This window comes from Planococcus citri, chromosome 3 (assembly GCF_950023065.1).
Source record: "Planococcus citri chromosome 3, ihPlaCitr1.1, whole genome shotgun sequence".
Taxonomy (NCBI): Eukaryota; Metazoa; Arthropoda; class Insecta; order Hemiptera; family Pseudococcidae; genus Planococcus; species Planococcus citri.
Genome location: NC_088679.1, coordinates 22,011,729 through 22,030,985, shown reverse-complemented (window position 1 = coordinate 22,030,985; position 19,257 = coordinate 22,011,729). Strand labels below are relative to the sequence as shown.

Sequence of the window (19,257 nt, the reverse complement as noted above, 5' to 3'; positions counted from 1 at the left end):
AATCAGTGTTGCCAAGATGAGAAACGTGGGACAGAAAATAGAAAATTAAAAAAAAGATTTTATTAGATTTTATAAGCAAGTTGATGCTTGTTGAAATTTCTGATTTCTGATAATGGAATTTAATTTTTTTAATCATAAATCTCTAAAATAGTCCATGGCTCCATGCGTTGATCACTGAATCACTGGTCAGGATCTAATCTTTGAAAACATTTTTATGTATTATTTTCATGTGTTTATGGTTCGTATCAGAGTAATTTGCGAACGTTTTCCTAAACCCATCGTCGAAGTTGACCGAAGAATAAAAGGTATACTCTTTTTAAAAAAATCAAACTCAATGAACGTAATATTCTATTTTAATTCTATTCTAAATCAATTTTCACTTTTCAGACATGTCGGATAGATATCGAGAACGTTTGTATGATGTTTTGCAGAGTGTTGAGGATTCATATCCTGGCTACGATCCTCTATTCAACCCGCACAATATTTGTAAACTAAAAGTTCTTGTTCATATATGGATGACGATAGACTTGAAAGCGGAATTCGTGAAAGTGAAGGGTAAGTGTACAACAGGTACAGAGACTGTAGATGGAGGCGATCGCACGACTGATGTTCCGGCAAACTGGCATGAAAGCGGTGTGAATGACTTGGATGCGACGTACAAACATGCTGGACGTACGTTCGATTTCACCTTCGCGTAAAATAAACGAAAGGATATCCACGTGATCACTGTTGTGGTGAGTGAACTCGCCAATTCTACGATTTGTGATCGATTTCTTTGTAGGATTATTGAATATTAACAAATTGATTATTATTTATTGGATCATCATTTGCTGTAGGATGAGGCTACCCGTTACTCAGAAAGCGCAATCATAAAAGAAGTTCCTGGTGATTGTGAGGAAGATCCACATGAAGACGAAGTCATCATCACCGATATTATCAGACAATTGTACCAACGAATTGATGCGTTGTATGCACATTTGTACTTATCACTTGAAAATAATATATCTGTCATTAATTATATAATGCACTTTACAGTATGGAGGCCGTCCAGTCACCAGACTACAAACCCAAAATATACAAGTCTGGCTCAAAGAAGCAAAAGAAGTAGATATTTTACGCATGAATCGTTTGTTGGACTTGGAATGATATGATGTGAAAAGAAAGAAGCTTTTTTTTTAATCGCAGTTTTATGATTAATAATCTTCCTAATTTAACGTGATATTTTTCTATTTTATGTAATTGAAGCGTTTTGTTGATTACTGTTTTGTACAAATAGGTAATTAAAACTTTGAAAACACAGTAACACAGTTGGTTTTTATCGTTAGTTTAGTTGTCATTTTAATCTCCATCTGGTTAGCAGATTGTATGTTGCTGCAATTTCTAAGTACATCTAACTAAATTCAAGATGACAGCTATAAAAAAATACAGCTCAGGTAATCAAAGATCAAGATATCACCAAACGTATACCTAACAAGGGAACCCTCCCACATGATAATCTCCGATTTGAATGAAACTTGGACAGGTGGAAAGAGGACTTCAAAAAACCCCCATCCCTAAATTTTCAGCTGCTGAAGTTGATTTTTCTATTTTTGGCGAGCGTGTGAAGTTTTGTGTATTTTTTATACTTTTTCTCATGTTATGTGTCAAAAAATTCGATTTCTGATGATAATTCCAGATTTGACCTACGGTAGTACTTATCGATTAGGTATCAAGCAGAGACCCTTTGGCCAAAATTTCAGCTGCTGAAGTTCATGTGGTGGGGAGAAACGGCCATTTTTTGAATTCATTTATAACATGGGAAAAAACAGTAAAAAATCTTGTTTCCTGAACGGATGGCCGGATCCGGCCAATGATGGCATGAGTCGATTTGGTATTCGGCAGAGACTGTTTGACCAAAATTTGAGCCCTTGAAGTTCATTAGAAGAGCTTAATTGACTCATTTTTCAAATTTTTCAATGGCATTTAAAAACCAGCAGTTGGGCAAAAAATTCGATTTCTGATGATAATTCCAGATCCGGCCGGCGGTAGTATTAGTCAATTAGGTATCAAGCATAGACCCTTTGACCAAAATTTCAGCTGCTGAAGTTCATGCGGTGGGGAGAAACGGCCATTTTTCGAATTTACAGAACAACTTTACCTGCGTACACAAAACTTCAAACGCTCGTCAAAAATCGAAAAATCAACTTCAGCAGCTGAAAATTGGGGGATGAAGGTTTTTTGAGGTCCTCTTTCCACCAGTTCAAGTTTCATTCAAATCGGAGATTATCATGTGGGAGGGTTCCCTTGTAAGTATAAGTGTAAGTGACTACTCAATCGAAGGAAAACCCTTTTTGAATGTTGTGCTGACTGAAAATCGTGCCCAAACCTCAAGAAAAACTCAACTTGTGATTAGAAAAGACGATTCTCAGAGTTGTAGGGTTGGTTGTAGCTACCCAATCACATTTTTCGACCTCTTTTGAGTTTTGAATTTGGATTTTGGGTAACTAATTTTTCGAAAATTTGGGAACCAAATAAATGCCCTATGGACCCTACAGTACTACTTTTTGACCCATGATTTGGCGAGATTAGCCAAAATTCGGAATTTTGATACCTTTGAACCCCCTTGGAAACTTTTGGGACATTCTTCTTCAATCTGGCTAACTGGCTTACAAATTTTCCTCAATCTAATTCAGGTGACATCTTCGGTATCAAAATTTTGAAATAAATTTGAAGAAAAATTTTATTTAGATTTTAGAATTTGTCAAAATGGTAACACTGCTCGAATTCTGCTTTGAAATTTTAGAAATATGTTGTCCATGCGGCGTACCACGTGAGTACTGTGAGTACGTGCTTTCAATTTCAATTTTTAATTTAATTTTCAATAAATTTCAAGTTTTTGTACCTTGTGATTTCGTATTCATGAGGGAACGTATAATCGAGAAACACGTTGTTTTCAACGAGGGTATTTGAGGATTATGATTTTAAAGAGGTGTTATCCTCAAATCTCTATACCTTTATTTTTCAAATTCCAAGTTCGTAAAACCAATCGTAAACCAAAGTGGATTTAGATACTACATACTATTTTTAAATATTTAAATTTTCAAATCGCAGCTTAAGGGTAAAGTCTGGTTGAAGCATGCCTGAACGCAAATTCGATGTTTGAAAGATAAAACGTAATCCAAGTTAAGTGCTATATGAAATATGTATAAGTAATAAGTATGTATAGTACCTGTACCTACCTAGATGTAGATAGGTAATATCTACTTACTCATTACTGAGTAAGTGAGTCTGGGTACTTCTACATCACCTACCTATTTTTCGCAGAAAAAATTCTATTGATTCAAAAGAAAACTATTAGTATAAACTGTAAACAATACCTAACTATTGTTATCAACTACACAATAAATAGGTAAGTATATAATGAAATGACGACTTTTGAACCAAGCGAACTTTGTATTGAATTTTTCTAAACCAGGTACCGCTTTTTCAGCACTTCTGTATAGCCTTCAGCAGATTTTTGAAACTTGAAATTTCCGTAAAAATATTTACCAAATACAGTGAGAAAGCCGGAATTCACTCTGCATTCTGATTTCAAGTTTTGAATGTCTCCAGTTGACTTTTTCAGAAATTCCAGTTCTGTAATAAACGCCACAATATCTACATATTCAAATTATGAATTTACTTACCTCAAGCACGACTCTACTCGAAATTAATGCTTGTTAATGACTCACTTCGCTGGGGAGGCTCAAAAACGATTGAAATCACCTACAAATGACAAAGTGCAGAGTAAATTTTGGCTTTCTTACTTCATTTGTTAAAATTTCGAAATTTCAATTTTAAAAAATCTGCTGAGGACTGAAGAACAGCTCGAAATGGTTCAAAACGGCTTTCAATCGATCTGGCAGGTCAAAAATAGAGTATATTTTTAAAATTTCAAATTTTCTTGGTCAATTTGGTGAGATTTTAATTTTTCTCCTCATTTTTGACCCAAATTTGATTTTTAAAAATTCACCAAAAATTGACAAATGCACTTCAGTAGCGCATGAAATTGTAGCTGGTGATATATTTTTGCATCTCTACTTGATATTTCACTGAAATAAATGTATATAAACTTGAAGACTTGAAAATTAGTAAAAATTTACTTACAATAAAAAACATTTTTTTGAGATACAAGCATAAAAAACAACAAGGAGGAATACTTATAATAAGTATACAATTTTAGCATTACGATATCACTATTTAAAAATTAAAATAATAAGTATGTATACCAAAATATTGCTATTTAGTTCGCCCCAGCTTTAAATTCTTCAATAAATTTACAATACAGTCAATACAAATATCAAGCGTCAAACATTCAAATCTCAGAATTAGAGTTATTGTAACTACAATAAAATTTTCTGTCAAAAATTTCAATTATTATTTTTTTTATTTATTTATTTTTTTAATATCTGCACATATTTTTATGATATAAAATAGGTAGGTAGGTGCAAAATAATGCAGAATTCGATCATCCAAAATAATATTCTTCAGTACCTGCCAAAAAAATTCTCACTATACCTACTAAATGAAAAGCCTTAATGAATATTGAAAAAACCAATAGGTACTTCACATCTTAGCACTTAGGTGCTTACATTACATCAACATTTAAAATCTATAGATATAATTCTGCACTTATTCAAGTAAAGAGTACCTACCGTACCTATTACCTATTCGAGGAAAACGTTCAGATCTGATTTTTTTTTTTTTAATTTAATTTGAGCAGATTCCATGATTATATTGATACATTGTTCTGACCATGACAGCAAAAATTTGGATCTGATCAAATCTAAGCATGATTTTTCACCCGAAAAAGCGTAAAATTATTTATTATTTTATTTCTAAAAATAAATAAGTAAGTAAAGTAATATTATACGAGCTTAAATATGAAATAGGAAAGCATATTCTATACCTTTTGTTTCTTTTCAAATAATAAAAAAAAAAAAATCACAAGTCAGTAAGTAGGTACTTACATAATTTTATTTATTTTGGCTAATTTAAATTTTTCAATTCTAATGACGAGCCTGCATTACCGACGATGGCAACGATGGAAACAGGATATAAGCAAAGGCAGGTTTATACGGAGCCATATTATAAGGGGTGTTTTCAGTAACGCACGGTTTTTGATTATTATTCGTGGTCGAAGCCGAAGCAGAAGCAGCCTGAGCAGGGAATTTAAGTAAAGGATAAGACATATAATTAGCTAAATTAGCTGGTAAAAAACAGTCATTACACAGGGGTATCGAAGCAGCAGCAAGAGGGGGAGGAGGCACCGGTTTATTTTCTTGTTTCGTGTCAGCTTGCGGTATTATCGGGGCAGAAATAGGTATCGAGTTGACCGCAGGTAAATTACTCGGTACAGAATTAGGGTTTGGAATCAAATTCGAATTCGGCTGTAGCTGAGACAGATCATTGAATTCGGACGCATACCGTGGTATATTTCTGAAGGGACCAGGACCTCCCATCAAAGGTCCACTCACCAAAGGAGTTGGAGTAGCGTATTGCATGTTAATTATGTGATCCAATGCTGGTATTTGAGGAGGTGACGTGAGGTTTTCACTTAAAGCTTGCAGTTGAGCGTGATCCATGTAAATTGGACTTAAACCAATGAGTCTCATCGGACGCTGAGGTAGGTTAGCTTTTTTATAAGGATCGAATTCCAAGTTGGGATTTGCAATATCTGACGTTTGTTCGGATGCTGCTCTGGTATAAGGTGTTGATTCGGTTACAGGTACAGATGAAGGAATACGTGATGATGATTCGGATACGTAAGTAGGTGCGTTGACGGGGGGATACTTGTAATCTGATTTTTGTTGGTTGAGGATTTCGATTATCGACGACGATATATCCGAATTATCGAGATGATAAAGACCATTACTATTAGTGCTAGGTGGCGAAGCTGCTGTTATACGACTGGTTGGAATTTCCGTTATGGGTGTTTTACTCACGGGTAACTCGGTACTGAGGTAAGCCAACGATTGTAAATTGAAATTTTTATTCGCTAAGGTACTGGTCGATTCGGTGGACAAAATCGGGGTAATTTTCTTTTCAGGTAGAGCTACTTTTTCGCTGGGTTTTTCGACCACACTATCGTCTCGATAAGTTAGCTCAACTTGCACAGATTTCTGAGTGATTACAGGAGTCGTGAACTCGACCGAAATATTACGAGTAGTATCGGTATTTTCGCGATAATAAGAGTAAGACGATTGACTCGGTGTTACTGGGGAGCTAGGTTCAGTTTTTGAAGAAAGTTGAGGCGGTGGCTGAGAAAACGGTGAGAGTGATTTGACGATGATAGGATTAAAACCGCGAGTAGGTTTGCGTTGTTTGGCAGGAGCAGAGATACCGGTGCGTTGATTGTTGAACACCTCGGTGGCTTTTTTCACACCAATGGTGCTGGGTTTCATCGGCGATCCACCTGGTTGTACGTTGACATCGGCTTTGAAACCGTTCGCGACGTCGGCTACGTATTTTACAACCCTTAAATCGCCGTTAGGTTCGGCTACCATGTAAGAACCTGTTACGCTGTCTCCACTGCGATGCTCTTCTTGTGATTTGTAGTCGCCGGTGTTTTCATCTCGAACGTGGTAGTGAAATCTGTATTGGGGTATCTGTGGACAATAAAAAAGAGAGATTATTTCACATTGCCGGAGTGACTAGAGAGTAAGGGTAACTCTGCGTTTTATCGACCAAAATGAACAGGTGAGTAGGTCTAGGTAGGTATTATTTGTTTAGGAACAACTGAGCATATAGAGAAAGGAAAACGATGTTAAATTTTGGTAGTTTTTGAAATAGGTACCTACTTGGATGAATATACATAGATTCAGATGGAAATGGTTAGAAGTGATTATTGTTGATCGAAAAAGAAAACACAATTTTTGAAATTGTGAGTTTATTTCCTCAAGTTTAAACATATTTTTCTACAACTTTTAAAAAATGCGTTAATTTGAAAAGGTAAGGAATGCCTTCCTGAAGTTTCTGTAGTAAAAGTGTTTTAGCCGCTTGCAAATTAATATTCCGAGCGAAGCATATGCAAAAGTTCTAGAAAATTTGTATATCCCTTAGGTGAAAAAATCGTCTTTAATTTTGATGTTCTGAGATTGATTTTTTTGTGTTTAATATTTTTCAGAGTCTGTCTATTTGTCTGCCCTCTAAAGGTCATTTATACCAGTCTGTCTAGCTTCTCAAGATCGTCTGTCTTCTTGTCGGTCCTTTAAGGTCATTGACCAGTCTGTCGCCTGGTGGACCTCTCGAGATGATTGACCTTCCTGTATAGTCTCCCAAGGTTGTCTTCGTGCCTGCCTGGCTTCCCAAGGTCGTTTATCTGTGTACCTGGTCCCCAAGGTCACTGACCCGTGCGTGTGCCGTCTACCTCTCCAGCATCTCAAGGTCGTCTGTCTACATGGCTGACATCTTAAGGTCATTGACACATGTGGCTGGCTTTTCAATGTGATCTGGCTTCTAGGGGTCATTGACCCATGTGTTTGAATTTTCAATGTCGTCTGGCGTCTTAAGGTCATTGACACACGCGTGTGGGCTCCAAGGTCACCAATCTACCTCTCTAGTTTCCCAAGGTCGTCTGTCTACCTGACTGACCTTTTAAGGTCATTTACCCATGAGTAGACCTAGACCTATTATGACTTTGACCTTTGGCTTCCCAAGATTGTCTGTCTGTCTGTCTGTCTGTCTGTCTATGGCCTCTTAGGGTCATTGACTCGTGTATCTGTGCTCTTAAGGTCACTGATCATGTCAGAAAAGAAGTACATTATTTTAGATTCTCGAAGTTACATAAGTCAACAGGAGATCGAGCTTATAAAAACCATATCTTCAAAGTGGGCTTAGCCCAAAAAAATTTGTTACAATATCTACCCACCCAGTAAGTAAGAAAGCCGCAATCAGTTTGGTCCCAGCCCCCTCAAGGGGCAGGTGGGGGGGGGGCTTCCATTATTTTCACATTGTCTTGAGGTACCCAACTTCAGCAGCCCATTCCTCCAAAACTATGATACATTGATCAAAACTGATTTCACAGTTCGAAAGGGCATTAAATTTTAAACTTTTTAAGTATATTTAAATTTGCAAAAGTTGAAAGTTGAACTTTCAATTTGAAAGTTCAAATTTCAAAATGGCGCTGTAAGTGGGAGCTACCATTTAAAATTTTGAAAAAATTGCCATAGATGTACATTTTGATATTTTTTCGAAATATTTAGGTTTCGAGATGGGACTCTTGACGGAAGGAGAGCACCCCCACCCCTAATTTTGGGGGAAACTTTCAAAAGAGAATCTGGGGCATGTGGTATATCGAATTGTATGTTTTCGGCGACGCTGAGCACGAATATGACGTCAGATTTTTGATAGGACCCCATCCACGGCCCCCAGCACCTCCTCAAAGGGGGTAAAAGTTCAAAAAAGTGTTTTGTTCGTGTGACACATGGAATAGTATGTTTTTGGTGACGCTGAACACGAATATGACGCCAGATTTTTGATTGGACCCCATCCACGGCCCCTGGCACCTCCCCAAAGGGGGTAAACATTCAAAAAAATGTTTTGTTTGTGCGACACATGAAATAGTATGTTTTTGGTGACGCTGAACACGAATATGACGCCAGATTTGTGATTGGACCCCATCCACGGCCCCAAACAATTTTTTGGACTTTTACGTATTGGCGGAGGTTCTGGGGGACATGGGTGAAGTCGATTTGAAAAACTAAGGCAATATTCGTGTTCAGCGATATCGAAAACATACTATTGCATGTGTCACACGAATGTAACCATTTGGGGGTGGTCACCCCTTTGAAGAGGTGCTGGGGGCCTGGACAGGTCCAATCACAAATCTGACGTCATATTCGTGTTCAGCGTCACCAAAAACATACTATTCCATGTGTCGCACGAACAAAACACTTTTTTGAATGTTTACCCCCTTTGGGGAGGTGCCAGGGGCCGTGGATGGAGTCCAATCAAAAATCTGACGTCATATTCGTATTTAGCGTTGCCGAAAACATACAATTCGATATATCATATGCCCCAGATTTTCTTTTGAAAGTTTCACTCAAAATTGGGGGTGGGAGTGCTCCCCCTCCGTCAAGAGTCCCATCTCGAAACCTAAATACTTCGAAAAAGTATTAATATGTACATCTATGGAATTTTTTTCAAAATTTTAAATGGCAGCTCCCACTTACAGCGCCATTTCGAAATTTGAACTTTCAAATTGAAAGATTTCCAGCGTGGCACAATGAGACGCCATTGAATCCTCTAATCTGGGAAAGAACAGAAGTGATAGTCGCCGATCAGGAGGAAACTTCGCCTAAACTTGCAGCTCATAGTTAGCTTTTCTGCGATGAGGCTAATTTAGAAATTGATGAGGCAGGGGTGTGTGGATTTTCGAAAATCCAATTTTTGAACATGGATTCTGGAAACTGGCGTCATTTTTTGAGACAAACAAAAAAAGTTCTCTGACAACAAAATTTCCTATCTCTAAAACTGAAGGCGTTATGGCCAAAATAATTTTCAAAGATGCCCCAAAAATTTCTGTAATAAACTACCTACATAAATTGTTTCTCGCCCTTTCAATTTCAAAACTGGACAATTTCATGAAATGCTATTTTTTGCTCGTCTTGAAAAGTTACACAATAATTTACCTACATAGGTACCTTCGAAATTGACAAAAGTTCGACTTTTGAAAATGTTTGGAAAAATAACAAACAATTTATTATATTTGCTAAATATGGATGCCCCCCTGCACCTTCAATTTCCAGATTAGTCTTATCGCAAAAAAACTAAATATGAGCTGCAAGTTGCTCGTCCATATATGTATGTACCTACAACACATCGTTCTGATCGCCAACCACCAGTGCCTTCTCACGTAAAGTAAAATTCTGAACATTTCTCAACGAATTTTTGGATCCAAAATTGGATCACGATTTTTGAAATTTTTGAAAAAAGCGTCCTCCAACTTACCAATTGATAAGTTGGAGACGAAGATCAAAAATTTCGATGAAAATCTTTTTTGAGCTTTTTTGAAGAATTTCTAGATCAAAATGGATCAGGAATGATTTTCCGAGGTTTTGAAGAAGGTCTTAAGCAAACCTATCAAAATATTGGGTTAAAATATTGTTAGAAATCAAAACTACCTACCTATGTAGGTGTATTAGATTTTGAGGACTTTTGTAGAATTTGGCAAGACCAAAAAATGTTTCACGGACACTGGACAGTGAGAATTGCCAGATAGCAGAATTTTTTGTGTGAGGGTGTAAAAAAAATACGAACAGGCTAGTGGGCAGAAAAAGTATTGGTAGAAAATGTTAAAATTCCTGCTGCGTTTTTTTGTCAAACTTCGATTTACACCTGCAGCTTGTAGACAATAAACGATCTGGTAAAACATAAAACACACTATTCGCATTGATACTGAGATTCCCCCGAGCAATAGTGTGATTGATGTTTTTATTTTTCAGAATGTTCATCTTGAACGATTGTGACGCAGAGCTGAAATCGTAACTTCACTTTGTACACAAACCCGTTCGAAAGAAAAGAAAGAAGCATTCGTTCTGACGTTCAGTTGTAATAATCAACGAGTTGATCAAGTTGCGATGTACGTATCAGAAACATCAAAGAAGCATTAGGTGCCTATTCAAATCGTCATTTTTTTATTTAAAAAAAAATCGATTTAAATATCTTTCATGCAATGCTGGCCATTCAAATCTATTTCGTAGTTTTAATGGCTGTGGGGAAGTAAGTATAGGTAAACATTGTTTACTAACCACGATATTTTCTCTAATATTGCAAGGTGCAGGTAGCCAATGGGCTACACCTGTGTAGGTACATAATTTGAAAATCGCCTAATCTCAATTTTTTCACAACTGAAAAATTAATTTACTTATTATTGTCTATCTAATCTTTTTGATTTCAGTATTACAATTTTATGCAGTTAAATGTAAGTAGCGAAAGTTTCAGAATTTCTTTTTTATTTTATTTTATTTTATTAGTAGGTCTCTCCAGCAACTAAAAGCCATTTGCAGTATCCTACTTTATGCTTTAACAAAACATAATTATTTCACCTATTTTTACTTTCTAATTCTGCCATTTAAGAAAAAAAGAAAATATGTATGAAGAGCTGATTTGATTGTTGACCTCAATCTTTTTCTCATGATCATATTGAATTAGAGTAGGTACCTACTCATCTAATCCTTACGGAAATTTTGATACAAATCAGTTTCTTATCCAACCACATAATGATGAAAAATCATTGCTCAAATAAAAAATGATCTTGAAAAGAAAAAAATCTTTAAAAAACATTTTGGCATCCTTCTTTTTATCAAGTTCACAAGCTTTTAACAACAGTCGTCGCCGAAAATCTTATACATTTTCTCAGCTTTTAATCATTGCATGCTTTCTCTCTCTTTTTTTTTCTTTTTTCTTTTTTCTTTTGCCAACTTATCTATAGGTAGGTAGGTAGGTACCTATGAGAATATAAAGTATGCAGGTATTTTAAAAACAATAATGAGTAGGTATTAAAAATGTTTTCAAATGATTATATTTAAGTAACTATGAACTGGAAATTCACGCAAATACCCTTATCAGATGGCATGTATAAGCACAACGTAATCTACCTACTCCTACACGACCTAATATACGATTATGTATTTCAGACACTCTTATTATCGCATCAGGCCCACCGAGAGCTGGAAATGCGGACAGCGACGTAAATTCTGACAGTTTTTGGTTTGGAGCCGCCATGCAGAAATAACCCTCAGTGATTTAAGCCTGGTGTTTGGAGTTTGGAAAGCTTTGCACTAATAAATAATTATCTGAGAAGCAAAAGTTTCTTTTTCTAAACGATAAATTTCATCATAGCAAAAAATTGTCTAAAAACATGTTAAAACGACATAGGTACTTTTCGTTTTTTCAGGTACCTGCAGGCTGCAAGGCTGCAATGCTCAAATTCCTGAGACGTTTTGAAAATCTCTATCAAAATTAGAACTTGAGCTGGACAATGCCACTTTTTTCAAAAAAATCATTCATTGGATGTTTTTTTTTTTGTTTTTTGAAAATTTAAGTAAGTAGTTCTGATTTTCAAAAGCCTAATAACTAAACTGTTATTTAAAAAAAAATTAAATATCTAAAAAATTCAAATAATTTTTCAAGATTTTTTGGGGAATGTGGAATGGGAAGGAACATTTAAAATAGAATTGATTTCCCATCTCACCCTCTGCCCCATCGTGGGCTTCAAAAACATCGCATATCCACCCCCTTACTTCAAAGTAATAGGATTCTGATAATCGACTCTAAAATTTTCTTTTACTACCTCATCACCATAAATATTTACATAAAACTGTAGAAAAAGAAAAAAAAAATGCCTTAGACCGTTTCACCTTTACCTTGCTTTGGTCTTTTCAACCTGACCTAGAAAGATTCAGGTTAATAAATTTCTAATTGAAATAATCTAATTAAATTTCTGATTTTGAAGATAGGTATTGGGTACTTTTAGGATTTTGAAATACAACTGTACTAAGTCATGTACAGTTTGATTAAAAAAAACACTGGCATACGATGGAATTTCGCATTAAATACTTATTCAAAAATCAAAAAGACCGTAAATCATATTCAATACTCGAATAGTGAAATAGATAGGTACCTAAGGTACAAACTTACCGGTGGCGGTGGATGTTCTGTGGAGCTTATTCCCGGTGGAGGGCTGAAAATCAATCCTTCGCTGCATCGAGTGAGAAATATTCCGACTGTCAACTAAACATACAAAAATTTGTTATAACATCTTCAGGTTTTTTTTCACCTCAAGAAAGTAGATAAACTACAGATAGCCTTCTAATTTGAAATCCGAATACTTTTAGATAGGTAGGTAAATTTTAATTTTAATAATTTAAATAGGTGAAATACTGTTTAAAAAAACACCATTGATAAAAATAATTAAATGCAAAAATATTCCTTACTTGAAACAAAAATTGCACTCTCGAACACATCACTAACACATGGGTAAAAAAAAAATACGCTGCCAAACTTACGAATAACTTCTCAACAAATACAATGAAGAATAATTTTCGTCTTCGATGCATTTAAAAACGAACTGTTTCAATCCCTTCTCTATTCCGCCCTTTCGAGTCATCTTTTTTTTACACCATCGTCTACGATGCTACAGACGTACACGCATTTCCATCAAAGACCATTAATCTGGTAAACTGGTTCGAGTCTATTCACCTGTGACGTCTATACCTTTTCCATGGATCCAGACAATGTATTCACCCCAAATAAAGACCATTCGAATATTTTTTATAACCTTTGATATTAAGGTAAAGATTTATTTATACGTAGACGAGTCGAGTATAACCCTACATAGCTCACCCACCTGACTTCATTAAATTCTTCTCGCTTACCGGTTTCTGTGAGTACAAAAGCTATGTAGTCTGCTTTTGTAAACGCGTGTCTGTAGTATTTTTTTTCTTTATCTCGTTCAAATGACTTTATAACCTTTGCTAGCTTATTTTAAAGTAGGGTTTATTTATTTATACGGCTACGATTCGTTTACCTGCATCTATAATATCAGCAACGTTGATAACGAGAAGGGTTTGGAAATTTTTTATGTCTGGTAGGGTGTTTTTGCAGAAGGAGATGATTCATTTTATTACAGAAATACCAATTATATTCAGAGATGGGGGCGAATGTATTTCAATAGTTGATTCTTTATTGTAATGCTCTTGCAGTATTACTGATGGGAATCATTCCATCCACCTAGTGATTTGAATTTAATTCAATGAAAGTACCTATGAAACTAAATTGGTAAGTAACATTTTTTCAAAAACGATAATCAGCAATTAAACATACCTACCTATGTATCTATGCTTATTGTGTGCAAGCATTGCCAACAGGCAACATATGAAATTGTACTTCAATTAGTCACCAATACGCATTCTACGAGTTCAATGTTCCTTTCAGAATCTTAAATTTTTTGTTTAAGCTAATTTCAATTGAAAAAAAAAAAAAAAAAAAAAAAAAAAACTGGAAAAGTTTTCATTAGTATAGCATGGCAACATTAAAATCGGTTCTTTATAAAAATAGATCTTACTCGATGAAAAAAATGTTTTTAAAAGCCAAAACCAGTCTTTTTTTTCTCTTTTAAAAACATTTTTAGAATTCGAAATGCGGAACATCCGTTGCGTGTAGATAGGAATTTCTAGTTTTTTTGCCTCATTTTTTTTTTTTTTACGTGATACCGTTGCAGTTTAGTATCTATCTACAACTTACCTTATAGGTACTGACACGTTACAGACATCTTATTATTTTAGAATTTTTAGATACTTACGTATTTACTTTTGAACACAGTTCACGTGAATACTTGAATCAAACAAATTCCAGCAACACACACACATTGGTAGTGAGCTGATAGAAACAGGTACCATAGGTACATTTTTTTTCTTACAAAAGATGAAAAAAATCAATAATTATATTTGTTCTGGTGCTCTGGAAACGCGAGAAAGGTTGGGCCTATGGAGTGATTTTAAATAAGTACCTTACCTACATATAAGTATATGTTAATCACCCCTAGGTATATCATGATATTATTACAACCCTTTCGAGTTGATATTTGAATTTGTTACTCGTAGATGCCTGCTTTTGTTCTTCGGTGTTCAAACCTTGATATTTTTAAATCTTATTATTCGGAATTGGAATGTTGATTGCGTCAAGGTTACTCGTTTTCTATCCAAAAGGATTCGTAGATCCAGATAAATAATTTCCCCGGACCAGCTGGGGGTGTCTAGTATCCTATACCTGAATCATTTTCGTAAGGATTGACTGTGTCTGGTTACATATACAATGGAAAATTAATGAATGAATAGTGATAGGTATTTTAAATAAAAGATGATGGAAAAATAAATTCTTAGGTAGGTATTCCATAAGCCCAATTCAAGGCATGCAACTTAAAATTGCCTTATTCTAAACAAATCGAGTAAAAATTGTTCTAGTCTGCAAATTTTCATTTCATCAATATTTACCTATATTAATAAATTTGAACATTCAAAAATTTTCTGGCGGCTTCAGAACTGCTCAAAATGGGTCGAGACCGTTTTCATTCAATTCGTAGAGTCGAAGATAGGGTACTCACTAAAATTCAGCTTTCTAGGTCAACTTGGTAAGATTTTGATTTTTTTGCTTCATTTTTGGCTCAGATTTGATTTTTAAAAATTCACCAAAAATCGAAAGATGAACTTTAGCTCCTGAAATTCTCGCATGATGATGGGTTTCGCATGCTCTGTCGATTTAGCTTTGTTCGGTTAACAACGTCCTTAAGAAAATTTAGATTTTTTTAAATTTTCTAGCTCAGTATTTACTATTTAATCTGGTGTACTTAAAATTATAAGTTTCTTAAAAGTTTTTAAATTATCAAAACTTATCAAAATCCCTATTTGGCTTTTAAATTTTTCATGTTGAATATCAAAGCGGTCACTTTGGGTACCTATCTAGCTAGGTGGTCAAATTCAGGCGCTTCTAGCTTAGTCATGAATCATGAACATTTTCATAATTTTTAGTTTCTTAATTTCTTACTGAGAAGTGAGAAGTGAGACCATTCATTGAACTTCGAACAGTTTAAAAATGAACCAGGCTAAAAACAAAAACATTTAATTAAATTAGTAGGTAGGTTGGTAGGTAATTTTACGTTTTTTACATTGCATGGGTTGAAGAATTGAATAAAAATTTACATACGAATCAGTCAAATCATAACTCACAATTTTATTAATATTAGGCTCTTCCTTCCACTCCACTGCATTATACTCGTAGATTCATGCTATTTGAGTAGCATAACCAAGACTATAAGACTAAGTTCAATTCAATTTCTCGCCTCGAGACTAAAATAATAATTGTAAACGAATGAGCAAAACAGATCATTTTCAATGTAATTTAAATTTATTTACAGGTATGCCAAAAACGATACGATCAAGATTAAATATAACTTACAAAAAAAATACATTACAAAATGATCAAGATCAAGAATAATTTGAATTTTGAAAAGGAATGGCGAGGTTGTCCAAGGGAGAGAAGGGGTAGAAAAAAAAATAAAAAAGTCAATCATGTGTGTTTCGAAAAGTTTCTGTGAAATGGCTACACTGATTTGAATCCACCAATGAAATTCATTGTTATTGTTGATAATGAGATCAAAAATAAATAAAAACTAATTTTGATTAGAAAAATAGGAAAATGAAAAATTAACCGAAGAAAAACTAAGAAAACTGATGAATAAGTGATAAATTATTGCGGAAAACTTGCATCTAGATCAGTTTTATCTTTCCATCCACCCTTATTGAATTTTTCTTCCTTTTTTTCTTATAAAAATATGTGTTTTTTGTGCCATGAAGAAGTGCTTATTTTGATCGTATAATTTTACTTCCATAATCCATTTCAAGTGATTTTTTACATTGATTTTTCAATCTTAATTTGAGAAATGAAATGAGCTCATATTCGTGTAATGGAAATGCTGAAACTACGTTGCCATTTCAAACTATTGATCTTCACGTTACTCATAATAGCTTTCCTCATAGCTTATAAATTTGTTATAATTCAACGTTACATTTCTAAATACAACGATGGCGAAAGTCATTACGCTGCAGTCCTCAGGCATAAAGCAAATGCTCATTATTACGGAAATAATCTAGTCGGTGAGTGTAGATGGCATAACAAAACACTTGAGAAATCCCTACGTTGCTCTCGTTATTTATGTGTTTTTTGTGTTTGTCCTACATGTATGTATTTAATTACCTATATCTCAATTTCAGATATGATCCTAAATGACCAAATATACAGAGACAATTATGTAAATGCGTTCAACGGTGATCGAATAATTCACTTGGATTTGAAAGGAGCACCGCCATCGTTAAATTATTTCAATCAGCTGTTCCCTTTACTGCATTCGTTGAACGTTACCGGCTTATTGATAGAATACGAAGATATATTCCCGTACAGCGATAAATTCACACACGCTGCCAATACGTATTCGAAGGAGGATATCAGACACTTGTTAAAATTGGCGAAAAAATATAAATTAGAAATAATTCCATTAGTGCAGACCTTCGGTCATTTAGAATTCGTGTTAAAAGTTTATAAATTCTTTCGTTTGAGAGAAGTGTTCAGATATCCGCAGGTAAATAGTTAAATATTCATTTCTGAACTTATTAAAGTTGAGACAATTGATTAACGTTCGTTTTACAGTCCATATGTCCTAGTCAGAATAACACTTTTGAAGTAATCACTGGCATGTTGGATGAAGTTATCGCTTTGCATCCTGGTATCAAGCATATTCATATAGGATGCGATGAAGTTTATCAGCTAGGAGCGTGTCCTTTGTGTACTGCTAGAATGACCGAAAATCGATGGGATGTCAAAGGCTTATTTTTAGACCACGTTACTAAAATAGCCAAGTTAGTATTAAATACAACTTTTCATAATTTCAACGAGCGTAGGTAGATAATGCCTTATTAAAAAATCGAATTATTTTCAGGTATATTCGTTCAACGTATCCTGATATTAAACCACTCATGTGGGATGATGAGTTACGTCGCATTCCTGTAGATAATCTGAAAGAGTTTAAAATCGGCGAATTAATCGAACCGGTGGTGTGGTATTATGACAATCAAATTCCATTTAAATTTTCATTTTGGGAAAAATACTCCAAAGTTTTTCCTGCTGTTTGGATCGCATCTAGTTTTAAAGGAGCTACTGGTCCAGATCAAATACTACCGAATATAAGTAAGGCGAACTAGATCGATGGTTGATTTGTGAAATAAATAGAATAATTTATCAATTAATTGATGTTTGAAGCTTTCCACATGGAAAATCACAAAGCTTGGTTACGAATCGTGGCAGAATATTCGTATTTAATCAAATTCAAAGGAATGATGTTAACTGGTTGGCAACGTTACGACCACTTTGCTGTATTATGTGAACTTCTACCAGTCAGTATTCCATCGCTCGTCAACAGTTTGTTGATATTAAGAGGTATAGTAAAACGAGTTCATCGAATAGAAAACAATTGTAAATGGGCTTTCTCATGAAATAATTTCTCATTGACACAGGATCCTCTTTAGCATACACCGAAATACCGAAAAAAGTAAAAGATGTAGTCGCTTGTGGTATCCGTGAGCATTATTTCGACAGATGTAAATTTCCAGGAGACGATTTGTTTATAGAAATGATAGCTTTTCAACGACTGCGAAAAGAAATGGACGAAGTTTTGAATAGCAATTATATCAAAGGATGGTTAACCGAACACAATTTACAACATGGTTATTTCAATCCTCTCTTAGTAAGTTTTTCAGCATCTCTATTTACTCGTTAAATCGATTTTTTTTTCTAATTCGTTGATGTTTGTAGGTAGAAGAATTATCGTATAAAGTACGCGAATGTCAGGTGAATTTGAATCGAAGTAAAGAAAAATTGGAAAGCGAACTAAACGATATTTACGATTCGTATACGGTAACTGAATGGGCTGAAACATTCGTTCATCCGTATTTCCATAAATTGGGACGTTTATCGAACGTTCTTCACTATATCATCAGTATAACCGAATGGTCTCCCAGGCCTATCGAAATAATCAATGGTAGAAAAGATAATTAGGTGATAAAGATTGCAGTTTACAAAAGTAACCTCGATATAGTCTTCTTGCTAGTCAGACTGATTTCCAGTAATTATTGTTAAGCAATTTTAAATAGAATTAAGATGTGTTGGTTTAATGTCTTCTACGTATAAAGTAAGATTTGATTTTTTTTTTCTTCCAAAAATTGTGTGTTTGTGAAATGATACGTTAGTTACAATATGGTACATTATAAGTATAGGTATCGAAAAGTGAAGAAAAGCAAGAAGATAGCAAATGCGCTTGCAATAATAGTATTTCTCTGCTCGATATTTGTAAATGTAAACCATTTTTCTTTGTAAAGGCACCGAAAATTAGTCCATCATGTAGTAATTACACTTTCGGTGCATATATAACGACAAAATGATTGTAGGTAACTAATATTGATTTTATTTTTCATTAGTCTTACATTTATTTTCTTGCTTTTCATTGTGATTTTACATATTTGTAAAAAATTTTAGTCTTTGATACAAAAGTATTTTTTTAACGATTTTTTAAAAATTTGATTTTTTGCATCATTGTTTTTGTGCTTATATGTTAAGTAATTCGAGTTTTCCTATCGACGCGCTTCATTTTTTGTTTGTTTGGATTGAAGAAACAATAAATCACTTGTT

At 34.5% G+C, this 19,257-nt stretch overlaps 2 protein-coding genes and 1 long non-coding RNA gene across 3 annotated transcripts; 2 read left to right on the top strand and 1 right to left on the bottom strand.

The window, feature by feature from the left end:
- The first annotated feature begins 19 nt into the window (after positions 1–19).
- LOC135840500 (uncharacterized) lies at positions 20–1,316 on the top strand. Its single transcript, XR_010557753.1, has 4 exons — positions 20–305; positions 388–734; positions 837–967; positions 1,036–1,316. It is a non-coding gene; the product is annotated as an uncharacterized LOC135840500 (long non-coding RNA).
- A 2,780-nt stretch (positions 1,317–4,096) lies between these two features.
- Positions 4,097–13,185, bottom strand: LOC135840508 (uncharacterized). The gene is made up of 3 exons (XM_065357101.1): positions 12,957–13,185; positions 12,661–12,753; positions 4,097–6,626 (listed from the first exon to the last, which is right to left on the bottom strand). Exons 1-3 carry the CDS (start codon positions 13,077–13,079, stop codon positions 5,028–5,030), a joined length of 1,815 nt encoding a protein of 604 aa, XP_065213173.1. The 5' UTR covers positions 13,080–13,185; the 3' UTR covers positions 4,097–5,027.
- Positions 13,186–16,183: 2,998 nt separating this feature from the next.
- LOC135838354 (hexosaminidase D-like) lies at positions 16,184–19,232 on the top strand. Its single transcript, XM_065353945.1, has 7 exons — positions 16,184–16,673; positions 16,791–17,155; positions 17,224–17,432; positions 17,513–17,760; positions 17,833–18,009; positions 18,087–18,316; positions 18,385–19,232. The coding sequence occupies exons 1-7, from the start codon at positions 16,484–16,486 to the stop codon at positions 18,625–18,627; spliced, it is 1,662 nt and encodes a 553-aa protein (XP_065210017.1). The 5' UTR covers positions 16,184–16,483; the 3' UTR covers positions 18,628–19,232.
- Positions 19,233–19,257: the final 25 nt, after the last annotated feature.